The sequence below is a fragment of the Phlebotomus papatasi genome, chromosome 2, assembly GCF_024763615.1.
Source record: "Phlebotomus papatasi isolate M1 chromosome 2, Ppap_2.1, whole genome shotgun sequence".
NCBI classification, from domain to species: Eukaryota; Metazoa; Arthropoda; class Insecta; order Diptera; family Psychodidae; genus Phlebotomus; species Phlebotomus papatasi.
The window spans coordinates 80,787,852-80,805,921 of record NC_077223.1 but is presented as its reverse complement, the minus strand read 5'-3'; the positions used below and the strand labels follow the sequence as shown (position 1 = coordinate 80,805,921).

At 37.0% G+C, this 18,070-nt stretch overlaps 3 protein-coding genes across 3 annotated transcripts in view; 2 read left to right on the top strand and 1 right to left on the bottom strand.

Moving 5' to 3' along the window:
* Positions 1 to 373: 373 nt before the first annotated feature.
* LOC129804622 (NEDD4 family-interacting protein 1) lies at positions 374 to 6,721 on the bottom strand. The gene is made up of 2 exons (XM_055852117.1): positions 6,560 to 6,721; positions 374 to 1,464 (listed from the first exon to the last, which is right to left on the bottom strand). The coding sequence occupies exon 2, from the start codon at positions 1,445 to 1,447 to the stop codon at positions 758 to 760; it is 690 nt and encodes a 229-aa protein (XP_055708092.1). The 5' UTR covers positions 1,448 to 1,464; positions 6,560 to 6,721; the 3' UTR covers positions 374 to 757.
* Positions 6,680 to 11,928, top strand: LOC129804611 (DNA replication licensing factor Mcm7). The gene is made up of 5 exons (XM_055852100.1): positions 6,680 to 6,898; positions 6,956 to 7,644; positions 7,702 to 7,884; positions 10,525 to 11,579; positions 11,639 to 11,928. The coding sequence occupies exons 1-5, from the start codon at positions 6,868 to 6,870 to the stop codon at positions 11,838 to 11,840; spliced, it is 2,160 nt and encodes a 719-aa protein (XP_055708075.1). The 5' UTR covers positions 6,680 to 6,867; the 3' UTR covers positions 11,841 to 11,928.
* A 2,541-nt stretch (positions 11,929 to 14,469) lies between these two features.
* The window catches only part of LOC129804614 (division abnormally delayed protein), a 255,512-nt gene continuing 251,911 nt past the window's right edge, over positions 14,470 to 18,070 (top strand). Inside the window, exon 1 of the mRNA XM_055852103.1 lies at positions 14,470 to 15,109. Within this exon, the coding sequence (XP_055708078.1) occupies positions 14,884 to 15,109 (226 nt within the window). The 5' untranslated portion in view covers positions 14,470 to 14,883. The remainder of the gene's footprint in view (positions 15,110 to 18,070) is intronic.

Below are 18,070 nucleotides of genomic sequence, written 5' to 3'. Positions count from 1 at the left end.
AGCCGACACTCATTTCATCTCATCATTTGGATTTAACGATACTAGAGATTTGATAGTATCGAATCGATACTAGCGAGAGTCAAAGTTATCATTTCACTTTGAAGATCAAAGTAATTCAATTCTTAAACGAATAATTATGAGATATTTAATAAAAAAATAATGTTTTTTATGCTCAAAAGTCAAGGTAGAACATTAAAACAACGAAGATCAACAAATAGACATCCTAAAAACCTAAAATTAAAAAATTTTACTTCCTCAACATATTTAGATTCACTTCCTCCATCCACAATCCGAGCTCTTTCTCTTCGCTGTCCTTAATAAAAACGATCCTCAAAAGCCACAAAGAAAGAAGATGCAAAATAAAACACTTAGATAGGCGTGAGTAAATAACAATTAACTTATATTTACACAAAAAAAGTCAGAGGACATTAATTGGGGACGTTCATAGGGTAATACAAGAGAAACAATCAAGGATAAAATACGTGGAATATTTGGTGATAGGATTTTTCAAAAAAAAAAAAAAAACTAAAAATTAATATAAAGAATAAAAAAAAATCTATCTCTCAACAATGCATCACAATCTTTTCTGCAAAATTCTATTTTTTTTTGTGTCTTGATTGTGGGTGTGATTGTGTTGGAGTGTTTTTGTGTTGGTGTGGGACTTTTAATGCCACAAGGGCAGTCGCGAAGTGTACCGATGGGGGCGCAATCAGGGAATGGATTGCGTGAGCAGAGGTACCTCCGCGGCCGGAACTACTCAGTAGAAGAATAGTAGGCGTTCCTGTGCACTGGCCGACAGGAGGCGCCAGGTGCGTTTAATGCTGATATACTGCACCAGAGCCCTCACACAGATCAAAAATCCAAATGCCATGATCAACCACCATAGCCATGAATTCTCATGTGACGCCAAGTCTGTCGAATGCTTCACAATGAGCGTCCATTTGGCCAGAGACAACCCAAAGCCCGACAGAGCCCCATATCTCGCTGCAATTGTATGACAGAAGCACGTGAGCATAAGGAAGCCAATCCAGTTAAACAGAAAGGCCACCAGAAATGCCGTCACGAATACAATATCCGTGCCCAGCAGACTATTATCCCCAGCCATATTATCCGTCTCTCCAGCATCAATGGCAATAAAAGTCAACGCTGGAGTGCCACCATTTGGCCCCCGGCCTCCACCAGCCACGAGATTCGGATGTGGCGGCGGTGGTGCCGTGGCCTGAGCACTAAGTTCCGGTGGCAATTCCCCATGACGACTCTTCTCCATCTGTACTTCCTCATACGTTGGCAATTTGCCGGAGGGAATACCGCAGCCGGCCACATCAACACATCCCGGCGGCAGAGTCGCACTTGGCGGTCCACTGTCGTGCTGATGACTGTCTGTCACCTCATACGGTGGCGGAGCACTAAAATCCGCCTTTGGCGGTGCCAAATCCTCAGGACTCATCCTCAGGACACAACTAGCTAAATCCAATGAATGGGGAAAAAACATCACATTTCACAAATTGAAAAAAGCAAACAATCTGCTTTTTGTGCAATTCCCGAGAAAGTGATGATGATAAAAAATTCAAGGCACTGATATGGAGGTTATTTATTTAAAAGAAAAAAATCTGGTCATGTTATGAATGAAAAAAATAAATAAATTCTCTGATGATTCAATATTTACACAGTGTTATGAATTGGGTTTGCATTTTCTCATTGTGTTTTGAATTTGCGTTCAGCGACATCTCTTCTTGAAGATAACACCTCTTTGTGGTGGAACCGTGGGACGCAGATGATGGAACTTTTAGGGTATCATATACAAGCACAAACTCATAGCTCACTTATTCATTAGTTATCATTTATCATATTTATAGGATGAAAGGAACACGTATTGGTACTTTTAAGTCTTGTTATCTATTGGCCTACTCTTAATACAATTTGGGATGTGAAATTTGAATACCTCTCATAGGAATAGGCAGAAAATAAAGGAAAAAACGTAATATTACTGCCAACAAGCGTTCCCTGCCAAAGAGGTTTTCTTTAGACTTATAAATTGGGAGAATCGGACGATTTTAGGTTGACCTTCCATAGTGAAGTAATACAAATGGGACATCAATTTTTGTCAGAAAATATCATATTAGATCTACGATTTTATTCCAACCGAGATTACTATTAGGGAAAACTGGGGCAGTAGCAGTAATAAACATGGAGTAGTTGAAAACACTGATTTCTTTAATTAGATATTAGTCTTCAGAACATGAGACCTATGTGAATTCATAGATACTATAGGGATCCTTGTTCACTTAAGAAATGTCTAAGATAATTCCAAGTACTGTGGATAGACATAAAAATCATAGTGTGAAAGGAACGTCAATTGACACTTTAAGAAGTCGTGTCAGGACTTATTGACACCCTACTCTGTACCATTTGGAATACGAAATTTGAACACGTATCCTTATCAGAAAACGTTAAATAAGGAAAAAACGTCATATTACTTGCATTTTATTAGATACATTAAAAAAATTTCAACATTTTCACAAAAGTGTCAATAGGGGTTCCCTGTCGAAGAGGTGTTCATTCGACTCTATTTGTTACCCTATAGAAAGAATCTGCTTAAATTAAATTCATCGTAGATTGCCCTGGACAACTTCCCCGTAATGTGAATACTTCTTCCGTGCTATCATATCTCTTATGGCTGTGCATTTAAGTTGAGATTCTTTACAATCCAATTTTTATTATGATTTATTATATGTGAAAAATGTCTTTCTAGATCTAGATTGACCTTCAGTTCGGGAGGGATTCGAACTTATAACTACTAGAGTTGACCTAGGTAACTTGCCGTCAAATAGCTGACGCTCTCTCCCACTGCATCTCAAAATCCCCTTTTAAGATTTCATTTCAAAAATTTCATTTTTGGGTCACTGGTGACCCAATCGTCCTTAAAGGGTTAATGCATTGCCGTTCTGAATATGGGATAGGGAAATGAACGTGTAGGACACGTTCACTTCACTTCAGTGAACGTGTATGGACACAGCCTGCTGATGCGATTGTGTGTTAGTGTGCGAGTTTTTAATTCTCGGTTGTTTGCATGCGGGATGCTCCCACATTTTCTTAGTTTTTAGCCAATTTCTTAAGTTTTTTTGTGTAAACATAACATTCAAATTAGTTAAAGTAAGTTATTTTCCAACATATAGGGGAAAGTCGTCTGCCTTCAAACGAAAAATGGAGTTCCAAATTTAAGATTTTTTTCTGAGGAATCCACAAAATGGATTTTATTTTCTACTACACCAAAAAATTCTCTTGTTCATTCGGCTTATATGATTACCTCATTTAGCACTTGCAAGTCCTCAGTTTTTTCTTCTGAGGAAATTAAAAAAGTGATGTCGATTTGTATGAAGGCAGCTGGCATAGTCTGCCTTTAAACGCGAGGCAGCTACCTTTAATTGTTTTTTTTTTCACTGAGAATATTGAATCAATAAAACTAAATGGGCTATAAATGATTAGGTTGAAGCCTAACGCACTCACTAAAATCATCACTGCAGTCAAAATACATTAAACAATAACTTTTCTTCACATTTTTCTGAAGAACTGTTTTGCACTTGAAAATTTGGAAGAAAAAGCCATTGAAGTTGACAATTGTCAACTTCAATCAAACTGAAACATCCCGGCCGGAGAAAGATAGCAGGTTATAAGTATTTGTATGACGTTCGTCAGAGAAAAGTAGGAGTTCGATTTCACATGTTTTGATGTATGGAAAGATATGATTTAAAGCCACACGACATTAGCATTTAAAGGCTGCTGCAGGGTGATATTTGCAAATTTTTGCCATCCACAAAAATTGTGTCATCTGAACCAAAATGTATTAACAGAAATATTAAGCCTGATTAACCTTCTATGTGTCACAATGGAAGATTTATTTGTAAAATGATTTTTACTATGAAAAATCACATGATTTTTGGAACATCAAAATTACAGTTTAGAGCTCATTTTCATTTTTTTTATCTAGCATCTAGGAAATAGGAGCTAGGCTCTCCATTTTTTGATGATTTGTGAGGATGATGGATAGCTACCTAATAGTTAATAGAATATAATTTATGCTTCTGAGAACAACGAAAAAATCGCAACATTTGAAGGCTGCTGCATTTAAAGGCAGACGACTTTCCCCTAATGTTGAAAAACTAGTGAAAACAGTTCAAAACATGGTTGAAATTTATAAAAGAACCAAACATAACCCAACTTTGAAGTGTCAAATAGACTCCAATATTTTTTAACAAGAATAGGGACCCAATTTATTAAATGGAACTTTGAAATTGCTAAAACTTGGTTCTGTGATGCATTTACAAGTGGTCTCACTTCTCTATCCATATTCAGAGCGGTAATGCTTAAAGGGACGTTGCAGCCACTTAAGTAAGCAAGTAAGTATATGTATATTTGTGTGCTCCTAACTAGTAATTTAAATGCCTTATAAAACCAAGATTTTAAAATTATCTTATGTGCTACTGGCAAGGGGAATTATCGGAATTAAATTATAAAAGTCTCATAAGAAGTGTGATATTATTTAATGAAACCTTTTAATAAGAAAATAATACTCAAATTTCAAATGCATCTTCAAGTTTTTCTTAGACCTAATGAGCCCAAACAGAAATAGATTTTGATTCTCCAATAGTGTCTTGGATAAAAGGTAAATGGAACTCTAATTACACAAAAAGTAGTTGAAGTTCGAAGATTTCAAATTCAATATCTAATTTTCATACTAAATTTTCGAACAAGGTGGGGGAAATTTATCAAATATCACACTAAAAAGCTGGCAAAAGAGTTATTCAGTGATTATGGAGTAATTAAATCATGGGACAAGAACAGTAAGCGTCATTGTTCTGTTTTTTCCTCATAAAATGTAAAGACCGTCACATTTTGACACTTGAGCACTTCGAAATTCGAACAGGATCGCCACCTTGCGAAAGTATTAAGAAGTAAGAAAATCTCTTTTTTTATCTTCAAATAGTTTTTCTAAATTTTCATACGGAATTTGTACGGAAAGAATGTTCTTTAAGAAATGTAAAATTTTAAAATATATTCTAATAGAATACTTTACTTTCTTTACCAGTAGCACTTAAAGAGCTAATGAAACCTCGTCACAGTGCGCCAATTTTACTTATCGTAGGTCACTACAATTGATTTAGAGTGTGTACAAGCGTTATTTCAGAAACCTGGTTCACTATGCCGTACTTTGAGAATTCTTTAAGATTATAGAGAAGAAAATGCTCCTTGGGGTAGCCACCTTTCATAGTTTGAATTTCAGTGTGTCCGATTTTAAACACTACTGTCCGACTTTAGGCAAATTCCCTTAAACAGGTTACACGATATAATATCGGGAATTTATTTAAATTATTCATTTGAACATTTCAAGCTTATGCACTTGGTTTAATATAAAATCGAACCTTTTGGCGTATATTTTATCAATCTGCATTTTGAGGCGTTTTCTCTGCTGGCTTTTGCCCTGCCTCAAGTCTTTAATTGTGTAAAGCCCAAAAGCGATTTTGAGATGTATTCAAATGACTCACAGAGAAGATTTACTTAACCGAACATTTCATTTTAATTTCACTGAGTAGACTATATTTTTCTCGAAACAAAAAACGCATAAATTTAAAAATGCTTCTTCTGCTCATGACGTGACTATTCAATTGCAAGAATGACGAGAATCGGAAATAAAACTGCAAACACAGAAAAAACAACAATAAACACGAATTTTTATGAAATTTGTTGCAGAGATTCTTGCTAAATTGGATAGTTGATTAGAAAATTAAGTGCGTTTTTCTTCAATTTTTCATTCCTAAGACAATTGCGTTTTTTTGATCCCATGGAAACGGAAATATAAAATGTTTTATCGTAAAACACTGCGATAAAGTTTATTTTGATAAGATAAAATTTTCACAAAATGGATGATGTAAGATAACTTTTTTTGTTGTTACTAAAAAGCACTGCACCAATGCAAATTCCCGAACAAAAATTTACTGTGTGCATGAAACCCCTTGGGAATAGTCTGAATAATTCCCCTATCAACAGAGAGCGTGGGGGTTGAGATGAGGGGAAGTGGCAGACAAACCCCCCGTGAGAAAAATGAATGACCTTCGCTGAGAACAAAACAAGGAAAAAGCCTTCAAGACAATCGATAAATCCCCCTCAATTGCACACTTTTCCACCTTAGCACCAGTTCTAGATGTTGCTCATTCTAATTACATCTTAATTGGGGCAATTAAAGCGGATTTCATGGCGGAAAAACAAACAACTTTGCAACATCCCCCTGAATTTTTCTTTTCAGAGATGCGTCTCCTCGCGAATTGTAGTCATGAAAAAGTGATGCTTAGCACCCTAGAGATAATAAAAATCATTGTTTCTACTGCAGGGGACAATAAATAATGCGAATTTTCTAATTTTTACAATCTACGTGGATGATAAAGGTGATTTTTCGTGGAGAAAGAAATTGATAAGACCACCCCCTCCATAGAATTTTCAGTGCTTGAAAACAGGATGAAAAACCGATGAGAATGAAAGGAAAATTGCACAGATGGGTACTTACCTTGTTTGTCTTGTCGATAAAATGCAATTTAGATGGTTTTTTCCAAGAGAAAACCTTTAAAATTTAGAAAATTTTCACTCTTCCTTTACTAATCAAATTTTACACTGACATTTTGCACTCAGAGTGCGCTGCGAGCGCTGAAAGGAACCTTCGAAAATGCCCACTCGAAATTATATTTTCGAAAAAAGGGGAAATTTGGCGCGAAAGAAATGACAAATTGAGGTTAGAATTGCAGCTTGGCGTTGCATCTGAAGAAAAACTCTTGTGAAAACTGTATTTTTGTGTAGTTTGTGGAAATTTATTTGAAAATGTCTCGAAGGGATTACGCAGCAGATCATGGTGAGTGAATATTTTTTGCAAAATCCAATAGAAATTGAGGGGAATTGGTTATTTCAGAGACTATCAAAACATTCCTCACGGATTTTTCCTATGTCGATGATAGCGGTAAGAAAATCTTCCGGTATGCCGCACAGCTGGGGTCGTTGGCTCATCGTGAGCAGGTGGCTATCAACATTGAGCTGGATGACGTGATGGAGCACTCGGCAACACTTGGTGAAGCCGTCCTGGAGAATACGAGACGATACACCAAAATCTTTTCTGATGTCATTTCTGAGCTTTTGCCCTCGTACAGGGACCGCGAAGTTGTGGCCAAGGATTCCCTGGACGTATACATTGAGCATCGGCTATTGATGGAGGGACGCACGAGGAATCCTCAGGATCATCACAATATCCGGAATCAATTCCCAGCCGAACTCATGAGGCGATTTGAGGTGAGTTTCAAGGCTCCCAGCAATACCGTTGCCATTCCCATCCGGGACGTCAAGGCTGAGCACATTGGGAAGTTGGTGACTGTTCGAGGAATCGTCACGAGATGCACAGAAGTGAAGCCGATGATGACAGTTGCGACGTACACTTGCGATCGATGTGGCTCTGAAACTTACCAACCAATCAGTTCCCTGAGTTTTATGCCCATCACCGACTGCCCCTCCGATGATTGTCGCGTGAATAAGGCTGGAGGACGTCTCTACTTGCAAACTCGAGGATCAAAGTTCGTAAAGTTCCAGGAGATCAAGATTCAGGAGCATGTAAGAGAAGCTTCCCCATTTGCGTAAGCGTACATGCAATTAGTGAATATTTTTCAGAGTGACCAAGTGCCCGTTGGACACATTCCACGCTATCTGACCGTGATGTGCAGAGGAGAGACTACGAGACAGGCTCAGCCAGGAGACCATGTGATCATCACCGGAGTCTTCCTGCCACTCGTGAAATCTGGATTCCGGCAAATGATGGCTGGACTTTTGAGCGATACTTATTTGGAGACTCATGTAAGTGCATTTTTTTGCATTTTTTTTAAACGTGGCAAAGCGTCCTGTGCTTTACTAAGTGCTCAAACTCGTGACTTTAGAATCCTTTTACCTCAAAATTACTTCAGCATCCTCCGCATTATTTTCAGTTTACTGGCTAATAAATGATTTTTATCAATTTATAAATCGCTCAAAAAATCGCTAAAAGAAGTTTTTGAAGGAATAAACTTAATTTTTGGATAAAAATTTTGTTATCGGTTCATAACCGATTTTAAGCGGTTAAGACAGAATTGTCAGAAATTCCAAGACCTTATTAACAAACACAAATATGATCCTGTTCCGTTGAGAAATTACGCTTTCTAGAACCTTTTTAAGCTTTGATCTGAAAAAACCATTACATTGCATTATTAAGGGATTTTCATGCAATTTTCGGTATAAATGAATGTGAAAACTCAATATGTGTATGGAGAAAATCGTTGCATTTCAAAAAGCTTGTCGCCCGAATTACCCGAATTTGAGAGAATCTACTGTAAGCTGTCTACACATTAGACAAATTTTTGAAATAATAGCATTTCAAAGTGACATTGAAAAGAAACTTCAATATTGAAGCGAATATTGAAACCAATATTTCAATAATTGCCTACACACTGAACAAATTGACTTCAATATTAAAACTTCAATATTAAAAACACCAGTCTAGTCAGGGATTCACAGATCTTCTGGGATTTTCTTCCGTATTTTGTCAAGAACACCCAAAAATACCCAAGTTGGTCAGAAGATTTCTCCAGCTTCCTCCAGGAAATCCCAGATCTTCTGGGATTTTCTTGTTCATTATGCCCAAAGCACTTCAGATACTTTCTGTGGTCAGAGGATTCCTGGAGCTTCCTCCAGGAAATCCCAGATATTTTGTAGCCATTCAAAATAATGAAATAAAATATTGAATAAAATGTTCCATATTGAAACAAATATTTCAATATTTGCCTATACACTGGACAATTTTCTTCAATATTGAAACATTTATGTCAATAAATCTTTGCAATGTTGAGGCAATCCCTGTCAATATTTGACATTGAAAAGAAATATTTCAATAAATTATGTCTAATTTATAGCCAGCGTAATGTATAGCCAGCAGAAAGAATTGAATATGCGCTTAACTCTTTCGTCTCTTTTGAGACACTGGGTACCCATGGAAACAACAATTTTTTTAGACTATCTAGGATCGATAAAAATCCGATTCTTCTGGATAATTACAAACTATAAGGATGTCCAAATCTAGGATATTATTTGCAGGATTCTAATTAACTCCTGAGTTTAGATATTTTTGGTCAAAAATCGTGAATTTTCGATTTTCTGCTTCCTTGCAAATATTGTGACTTATTTTATATTTCTAGACCAGAATAAGGAAAAACCTCTCGGGGCCAATAAGTATGATAACTAACAATTACAGATTACATAAATACGAAAATGACACGCACAAATAGTTTACAAAATCGATAATATTGGCTTTGGGAAAATTGAAGTTTGTATCCTTTGCGTTCTTTTGGGGACGAGAGTACCATTGAGATTTCCAATTTCCCAGAGGAGGAAAAAAATCTTTCCCCACAAAAGTATCATATTTGACCACTAAGAGTTACAATAATGTGAGTTTTACTGAAATTTGTTCGCTGGATATGTTGTTTGTCCGCTGGATATGTTGTGGTTAGGGCGATGGCGCTAATATCCTCGGGAGGAAGGGCCTTCCTCTCGGGCGGCATCTACTTTAATATCGGCCACGAATTTGTCGTCTGTGAGGACTAGGACAGCAGGGCTCTCCCTGGAGCATAGGCTTGTACCCATGGAGGTCGAGGAAGCGAGATTAAGTACCAACGGTAACGAGGTGGGGATTCCGAAAATCGTCGGGAAAATACAACTCACTCAGGGAAAACTCGTCAACTTTTTCCAGAGCTTTCGTCTCGGTCTCCAAGCCTTCATCAATGGTCAAGTCTTTCAAATGTTCTCTGAGATTCGTTCATTAATCGTGTCAGGGAATAGGGGCACTTTTTTTTTACAATGTTCTAGATTTTCTCTAACACCGTTTTTCACACTTTTCTTCACTTTTCTTCTTTCTTGGACTTTTTCGATGTATCTAGCAGGTTGTCCTTGTCCGCAACAACGGTACTCGCTCAATGAGCAGACCATACAGGTCACTCATTGAGCCTGAGTTGTTACTCATCACTCATCTTCCTGTTTCGCCTCCAATGCACTTTTATGCCTCCAATGCAATTTTAACTTTAAGCGTAAATGAGCACAAATGTCTCATTTTCTTGGCTTTTCTTTCCCTTTAAGCGACTTGATAAGAGAATTTCTGTAGAAAATAATTCAGAGGATATGAATTATTCTAGAAATGTTGATCAATGCATCTGGTATACATGTTAAGTTAGGAAATTTCATAAAATCAAAATTCTTACCTTTTTTTCTTAACTGTATTAAGGTTATTAGGGTATCTGTACTAAATTTCTGCCAGTTTGCAACTTCGACCACTTCTTTTGTTCCTTAAATTTCCATGAATTTTTAGTTTTTGCGTACTGTATATAGTCTCGCGGATCCTGCGTAAGCTAAAATTTGAACTAAAATATCAGGATATTTAACGACGGAACTCGCCTACTACTTGATTATTTCCAGCGAATTGTTTGCCTTAACCAATCAGAGCACACTGAAGCTGACAAGAACGAATTGACTCAAGAAGAGTTAGATGAACTGTGTCAGGATGATTTCCTGACTCGCCTTGCCAGTAGCTTGGCGCCTGAAATTTATGGGCATATTGATGTAAAGAAAGCCTTGCTTTTGCTACTTGTCGGTGGCGTCGATCGACGTCCCGACGGAATGAAGATCCGTGGCAATATTAACATTTGCCTAATGGGAGATCCTGGTGTAGCCAAGTCACAGCTACTGGGTTACATTTCGCGTTTAGCAACTCGGAGTCAGTATACAACTGGCAGGGGATCATCCGGAGTGGGTTTGACTGCTGCCGTGATGAAGGATCCCCATACTGGGGAGATGGTTCTTGAGGGAGGATCCCTTGTTCTGGCCGATCATGGGGTATGCTGCATTGATGAGTTCGATAAGATGTCTGAGCATGATCGGGTTGCGATTCATGAAGTAATGGAACAACAAACTATCTCAATCGCCAAAGCTGGGATCCTTACAACACTCAATGCCCGAGTGTCAATTCTTGCGGCAGCCAATCCTGCCTATGGGCGATACAATCCTAGGCGAACAGTTGAGCAGAATATTCAACTGCCAGCAGCCCTGTTGTCTCGTTTTGATTTGCTGTGGCTGATTCAGGATAAACCGGATAGGGATAATGATCTGAGACTGGCCAAGCATATCACTTATGTGCATGCTCATGGTCAACAACCACCGAGTCGCATGAGAGCACTCGATATGAGTCTCATGAGGCGCTACGTCAGCCTCTGCAAACGCAAGAATCCTGTAGTTCCGCCAGAACTCACGGAATACATCGTTAATGCCTACGTTGAACTTCGTCGGGAGGCTAGGAATAATCGTGATATGACGTTCACGTCTGCTCGAAATCTCCTGGGTATTCTTCGACTGTCAACAGCCCTGGCACGTCTTCGATTGGCCAATGAAGTTGAAAAGGACGATGTTGCCGAAGCTATTCGTCTACTGGAAATGTCCAAGGATTCCCTCAATCAAATGGATCATCGATCTGGATGGTAATGTTTATATTTATAGTTTAATTGGGATTTTTCTGAACAACTTTTGTAATTTACAGGCAACAAAATACTTCTGACAAGATCTATGCCCTTATTCGGGAAGTTGCTCGTGACATGAGAACTGTTAAGGTTTCCGACGTGATGGATCGATGCACAACCAAGGGATTCAAGCCCGATGAGGTTGATCGGTGCATTGAGGAGTATGAACAGCTCAATATCTGGCAGGTTAATCAGACAAGGACCAAAATTACCTTCATTTAAAGTTATTCTTTGGATTACCCTTTTTTTACTTTTTCAATCAATGTTAATTTTCACGTGTGGAGTTTTGAATAAAAGAGTTAATTCTGCACTTAGATGTTTCTTCTTTCTTCTCTTAAAATTTTATGGGTTAAATTTTTCTTGAGAAACAACTTCACTCTAATTGGGGCTTAATACGGGCTTCAGACTAGTTACTTATGGCCCTTATGGCTGAGACTTAGCGCTTAAGTCATAGTCTGAGAAGATCTGGTTATGGCTAAGCCCTAAAATTTGAAGACAGCTAAGTCCTCGTTGAAACGAAGGTTTAGTCCTTTGTTTGTGGCTTATCGATGCAAACGCACTCTTGCAGTGACACAGTGAAACTTAAAATCTGACATGGCGGACGTAAAAAAAGACTTATAAGTGGAGTTCAAATAATGTTAAGATTATTTATTGAAGTTTGTAGAGATAAATTGCCAGATTTGAAACGCCAAAAAAGGCACAAAGCAGTCTACAATGAAATGGAAAACATTCTCGAAGCCTCAGTTAACAGAGAGATCATCGAGATCAAGTCTCAAAATGAAGAACCTTCAAATGAAATATATGTTAGAATTGCAAAAATTACTTGGTAATTCCAAGCTACTAATAATTTTCATTAATTTTAGGAATGAAAAGAAGAAAATCGGCCCTTCTAGAGGTTCACTGTCACCCTGGCGATATTTGATGACATGAATGAGCTTTTAGGCCGGATGCCAGCCAATGATGATTCCTTGATCAATGAGGGGATATTGGGTGAAGTGGACGGCAGCTCACAGTCTTTCGGAAACTTTTCACAGCAGGAATGGATTTCTACTGATGGTCTAAGTTCTGTTTCTGTATCTATCTCCACAGCCGGCGCTACTACAGGTAAATCCACTACCCAAACGTGGGATCAAGAGGAAGATGGCAGCAATCCAGGAAGACCTTCTTGTAGAAGCCAAGAGGTCGAAAGACTTGAGCAAGGAATATGAGGCGACTGTCACAGCCCTTATGAAGGAGTCCAATGAAATGCTAAATTTTCTTCACCACACTCAGAAATTGGACAAGGCGTATGAGGCGCTCCGTCCTATTCCTCTGTTTCTTACTTGCCTCCATGAAAATATAGGCTCGCATTTTCAGAGCCCTAATACGTTGGGACGGTTGGGACATTATTAGGATTTGTGAAATACATACTCCTGTGTTCATTATTTATGGATTTATTATTCAGATTTTACCAAAACTAATAAAAATCGAGAAAACCAATAGATGACTATCACAAGACACTATTTCGACGGTTCCATTCCATACTGTGCTATCTCAGAATGACAACTTTTCAGGAGAGCCATTTGAAGTCGGCAATTTTCTATGCTGCCTGTGTAATTTTTTTTCGAAAGTCTCAAATATCTCGTTACCCGAACATCGGATGACCACCAAATTTTCACAGTATTTACAGTATGTATATTCACAACATATATCTCGGAACAACATATCTCTCGGAGTAATATAAAGCTAAGTCGACTTAGCATAGTATGGAATGGAGCCGTCGATTTATGTTCGAAATGTCACTTGACAGACCGCCAATGTTCAGTAGTCTCAACTGGCATTAGTCTCAGGTCTGAAGTCGGCCTAAGGCCCTTAAGGTAACCACCAAATAAAGTGAGGAAGATGCTGGACAACGAGATAGCAAGCTGCAAGAACTGGCTTCTTCGATACTTTATAACCTTCAAGACTCTAAAAAAAAATACCATATTATCCGTCTCAAAGGGATCTCAGTGGTGCAATAGGCAAGGCAGCTGGTCTTGGGCGGACGAGATCTCTGACTCGACTCTCAAAGTTGTGAGTTCTAGTCCTGCCCGGTGCAAATGCAAACAACTGAATATCAAAAGGTACATTTTCACTGTGATAATACGTAATATAATGCATTGCCTCTGCCTACAAAAACTCCGAGAGCATGGAAGAAGCATCCACACTACGGGGAAGGCGCTCCTGGGCGGTCTACACATGGACTTAGCGAATTCTTCCACCACGGAATGCAACAGCAATATAACATGATTACATTGTAACAAAGTATTCTGATACGATTAATAATAATCCGTCTCAAAGGACCAAATACTCGTCCTTCCAGTTTTCATTCCTTGTTAAATTGCACCAAGAAATACGACAGCAATTTGTAAGCTGCAAAAAAGAAGTGCTGCCTGCACCAAAGAAAGTCAAAATCTTGTCTCGTCTTGAAGGTTGAAAAACTTTCTTCGTCTTCTTCTTCAAATGTGTACAATATGAATAGAAAATTGAAAGCATTTAAGCTGCAATCAAATAGCTTATGACTCATAAAATACTATAAATTCGGCTCGAAAGATCAAAAATGCTTAGTCACGTAAAAACAACTCACTGAGAATAATTCCATATTCTTTGTCGTAAAGTTCTCACATTGGAGGTTGTGAAATTATTTCGATCGGCGCAAAAAATGTCTCCAAACATTGACCATAGCCTCAATTTCTTTATTCCTCAGAACGCGTACAGAGCCATCTAGTATTACTGCATAAGACTTATAGCAGAGAATCTAAGGTAAATCTCGTAGTTGCGCACCAAGGCACCAGCGCTGGAATCGAAGTAGCTCTGGCGCTTCGTGATACTTTTATCTTACTTCGGCACCGCAGTTCAGTTTCAACCTTGGTAGCGTGTAGTTCGCTCGTGCCGGTTCCAAGTGCGTCCGACGAGAGTGTGAGAAGGTATCATTCGCCAGTGTTTTCCGTGTGACCGAGAAAAGTCACGAAAATCTCGTGCTGAGTGAGGGAGTGAAAAAAAAGTGTCCATGTGAGTGAAGGTGGTCAGCGTGATTATTTTTTTGAAGAGTGTAATCCAATCGTGTCAAGGAAGTTTTGTGCAAGACGCGTCCGCTAAATGACATTTGTGGCAGCGTGAGGTGATCCACCAGCCAAGTGTGCGAATCTTCATCCCTGGAAGACACTTCTCGCGAGGCGCTTGGCGACAAAATTTAAAGAATTTTGCCGTGATACGTGAGGATTCTGGTGAAGACGAGATCTGCAAAATGTCGTGCTCACGTGGCTTGAAGTGTTGTCTAAATTTAAATCATGTTCTTGTGCTCTTTTTCGTGGTGTGCAGTTTATTTCTGGTGAATTCACTTGTTGTGGCCAAGAATGTGAATCACCATCATCAGGACATGACTGAGTCTTCCAATGAAGATTCATGCGATGCTGTTAGGAGTTTCTTCGATACTATCAATGTCACCGTTCCAGATCGAGCTACAGATTCAGGTGAGTGAATCCTGGGCATTTTTTTCTAGTTTCTATTGACACTTGCCTAAGTGGGTGGGAGGTCAATTTGGGAAATCTCTCTTCTATGAGTCTCAGGCATATAACTCATGCTACTGCATCAGTTTGAAGGAGTGGAAATTAATTACTCAGGGATTTTCTCATTACTGAGCTCATTCACATTCGATCCACATAGATTACCAGAAGGATACATAGAACATGATGGGAGGAAATGGATGAAATAGCAACATAGATAAAATCTATTCTGGTTAGGTTGGTGTGAAAAGCAATATTTTTAGCAGAAGGGTAGTTATAACGATAACATTTCGAAAAAAATAATTTGTCGTTAAGTTGTCTTCGTTAAATTTCTTGTCAAAAACCTAGATTTTCGTAAAAATTAGCGCTAAATTAAAATTCCGCCAAGTTTTTTTTAGATTGATGAAGTAATAGCCAAAAGACTCAAACAGATGCTAATTAACATTTTATTGTCCGATTCTTTTAAACGTTCATGAACTTGTGCAAAAACCATTGGACGGTAACAGTGATATAAACAAGCATTCAAAGAATTCGTCTGTTTGTAAAACAAAGCTTTTCTTCGCATGAAACTATATGCTTAATATAGCGGTGAGAAAATTGTACATATATAGTGCTTGATAATTTATTAACGTATTGTAAAAGACTTTTGATTAAGTTTTTCCTTTTAAAACTAATAGTAAGGTAAACTATTAATAAGGTGCAATTAAAATTATATACAAAGGATTATAATCTTTTGTATTGGACTAGTACAACGTGATTTGAAACAAAATGTTTCGTTTAATTAAGGCTTTTCACCAAGTCGATTAAAACTTTTCTACTCCCAGTTTCTCTAAAATAGTGATGGGTTTCTAATGGTCTAGCTCAGTGTTGCATAAAATTGAATAACATTCTAAGCTGTTTATATGATAAGGGATTTACCAAACTATATTAGATACCATAAAGATAAGATTGTGTTTTTATTATCGTCATTTTCTGAGAGTTTTATTCACGGTCAATTCTCAATGGATTATGTCGATGGATCCAAGTGGATTTAGAATAGTTTAACTCCAAAATATATAATATTTGTATCAAATAAGGACTACTAAAAACTTCTCATTTTGAGATATACTAGTATGGAGTTTAATTGTCTATATGAAGCACTAAAGTTGGTACTTACCGCAAGCCTTGTTGCAAATTACTGAAAATTGTCACTTAACTTTTATTAATTTTCATCCTAAGGCCGAATTTATATTGAAATGAACATGGATGATAGAATTGAAAATGTTTCTTCCTCAATTTCATTTAAATAGGTATTTGAGAACGCTAAAAGTGATTATTATTAATACGAACTTCAGTATTTGAATATTCGAATGACTTTATATACGGGACTTAATACCTTTATATCCTTCAGTTCATGTTATAGAATAATTGATGCTTTATGATGTTCATATTTTTATCTTGCTTGATTTTCTCTGATCATACTCCATAGAGAGATGCGCGAACATATCACTCGATTTTTTAATCCACAAATTTTTCACCTTCTATCCCCCTGTGGCTACTTTTCTCAATATATTTTTGCATTTCAGACGATTTATGAGAAATGATGTGTCGCTGTTTGTCCATCTGTTTATGTTACATACTACTCCTACAGACCAAACGGTTGGAGATAGCGAATTTGTACTTAAGTGGATTGGTCGAAAACATGCCGTGTGATTTTGTCCATTTTTAGTTAAGTTTTATAGGTTACTTAGACAGATATTTCGTCCGTATATGAAAATACTGTTGAGTACCTCATAATAAAGGATTTTTCAAGGTCAAATGTTAAAAGATCTTTAGAGAATATATTTCTTAACAGTATGTGATCATATTTGGGCTCGTTGGAAAGGTCTTGGAAATCCCAACAATACTGACTAAGTTCCAATCGGTTATGAACCGGTAATAAATATGAATCAATAACTAAGTTCGTCACAAAATCAGTTGTATTACTTTTGGCGATCTTTTGATTGATTTATAAATCTGTTCGAATTGGTTGTGAACCGATAAACGGTAAATGATACGAAAATACTTTTGAGGTATCTAAGTCACGAGTTCGAGCATTTCGCAAAGCTTGGAATGCGTTGCTACCTCTTCTCCAAAAAATAGATAATTTGTATAAATCAAAGTTTTGTTATCTAATACAAAACTTTGACCAAAAGTTTTTTTTTTCAAAGTATCCATTATTGATATTTAATTTTTGTGTATGGTTAAATTTATCTAAGTAGATTTACTATAAAAAAAATCCAAAATCTTTTTTGTGAAACGGCTTCCATTATATTCTGGATCAATATCTTAACTAAAGATACTAAAATAAATCAATGTTTATTATGACATGATTAAAATATTAATACTTTCTATGTGAAAAAATGGAGATGCGATTAACTTTTTTTCCTCATAACTTTAACACTTTTTAGGTGTAAAAATATATCAACATTTTTTAATGTTAATTTTACACCCTTTTAAGGGTAAAATTAACATGAAAAAGGGTAACTTTAACCCCTAATACACCTAAAAAGCATAATATTTACACCAATTTCGGATCAATACTGCAGGGTAAAATAAACATTTCCGGAATGTTATTTTAACTATTTCGGATTTCTATCAGTGTAGAAGCCTTTTGTTGACTATAGGATAGTTAAATTTTTACTTTATATTCTTTATAAATTTTTAATTTAATTATTTATTTAAGAAAGTTATTTTTAAGAGCATATTAACAAATTTATATTATTTTTTTTATATTTTCGATGGTCCAAATTATTTATTTTAAGTTGATTTAGATTTATTTTAAACGGCTCTTACATGATTCTGGGTGGATGTTTAACCTAAAGTCACTAAAAACAAATCAATAGATTAAAAAATATTGATATCTCATGTATGTAGTCAAAATATTATTATATTCTTTGAATTAGTATT

What these genes read in the sequence shown, in the direction of transcription:
- LOC129804622 (XM_055852117.1), bottom strand. Translation starts at nt 1,447, where the DNA reads ATGAGTCCTGAGGATTTGGCACCGCCAAAGGCGGATTTTAGTGCTCCG.
- LOC129804611 (XM_055852100.1), top strand. Translation starts at nt 6,868, where the DNA reads ATGTCTCGAAGGGATTACGCAGCAGATCATG. An exon ending in AGATCAAGATTCAGGAGCAT is followed by an intron (nt 7,645 to 7,701) that starts GTAAGAGAAGCT and finishes AATATTTTTCAG; the next exon opens with AGTGACCAAGTGCCCGTTGG. An exon ending in ATACTTATTTGGAGACTCAT is followed by an intron (nt 7,885 to 10,524) that starts GTAAGTGCATTT and finishes GATTATTTCCAG; the next exon opens with CGAATTGTTTGCCTTAACCA.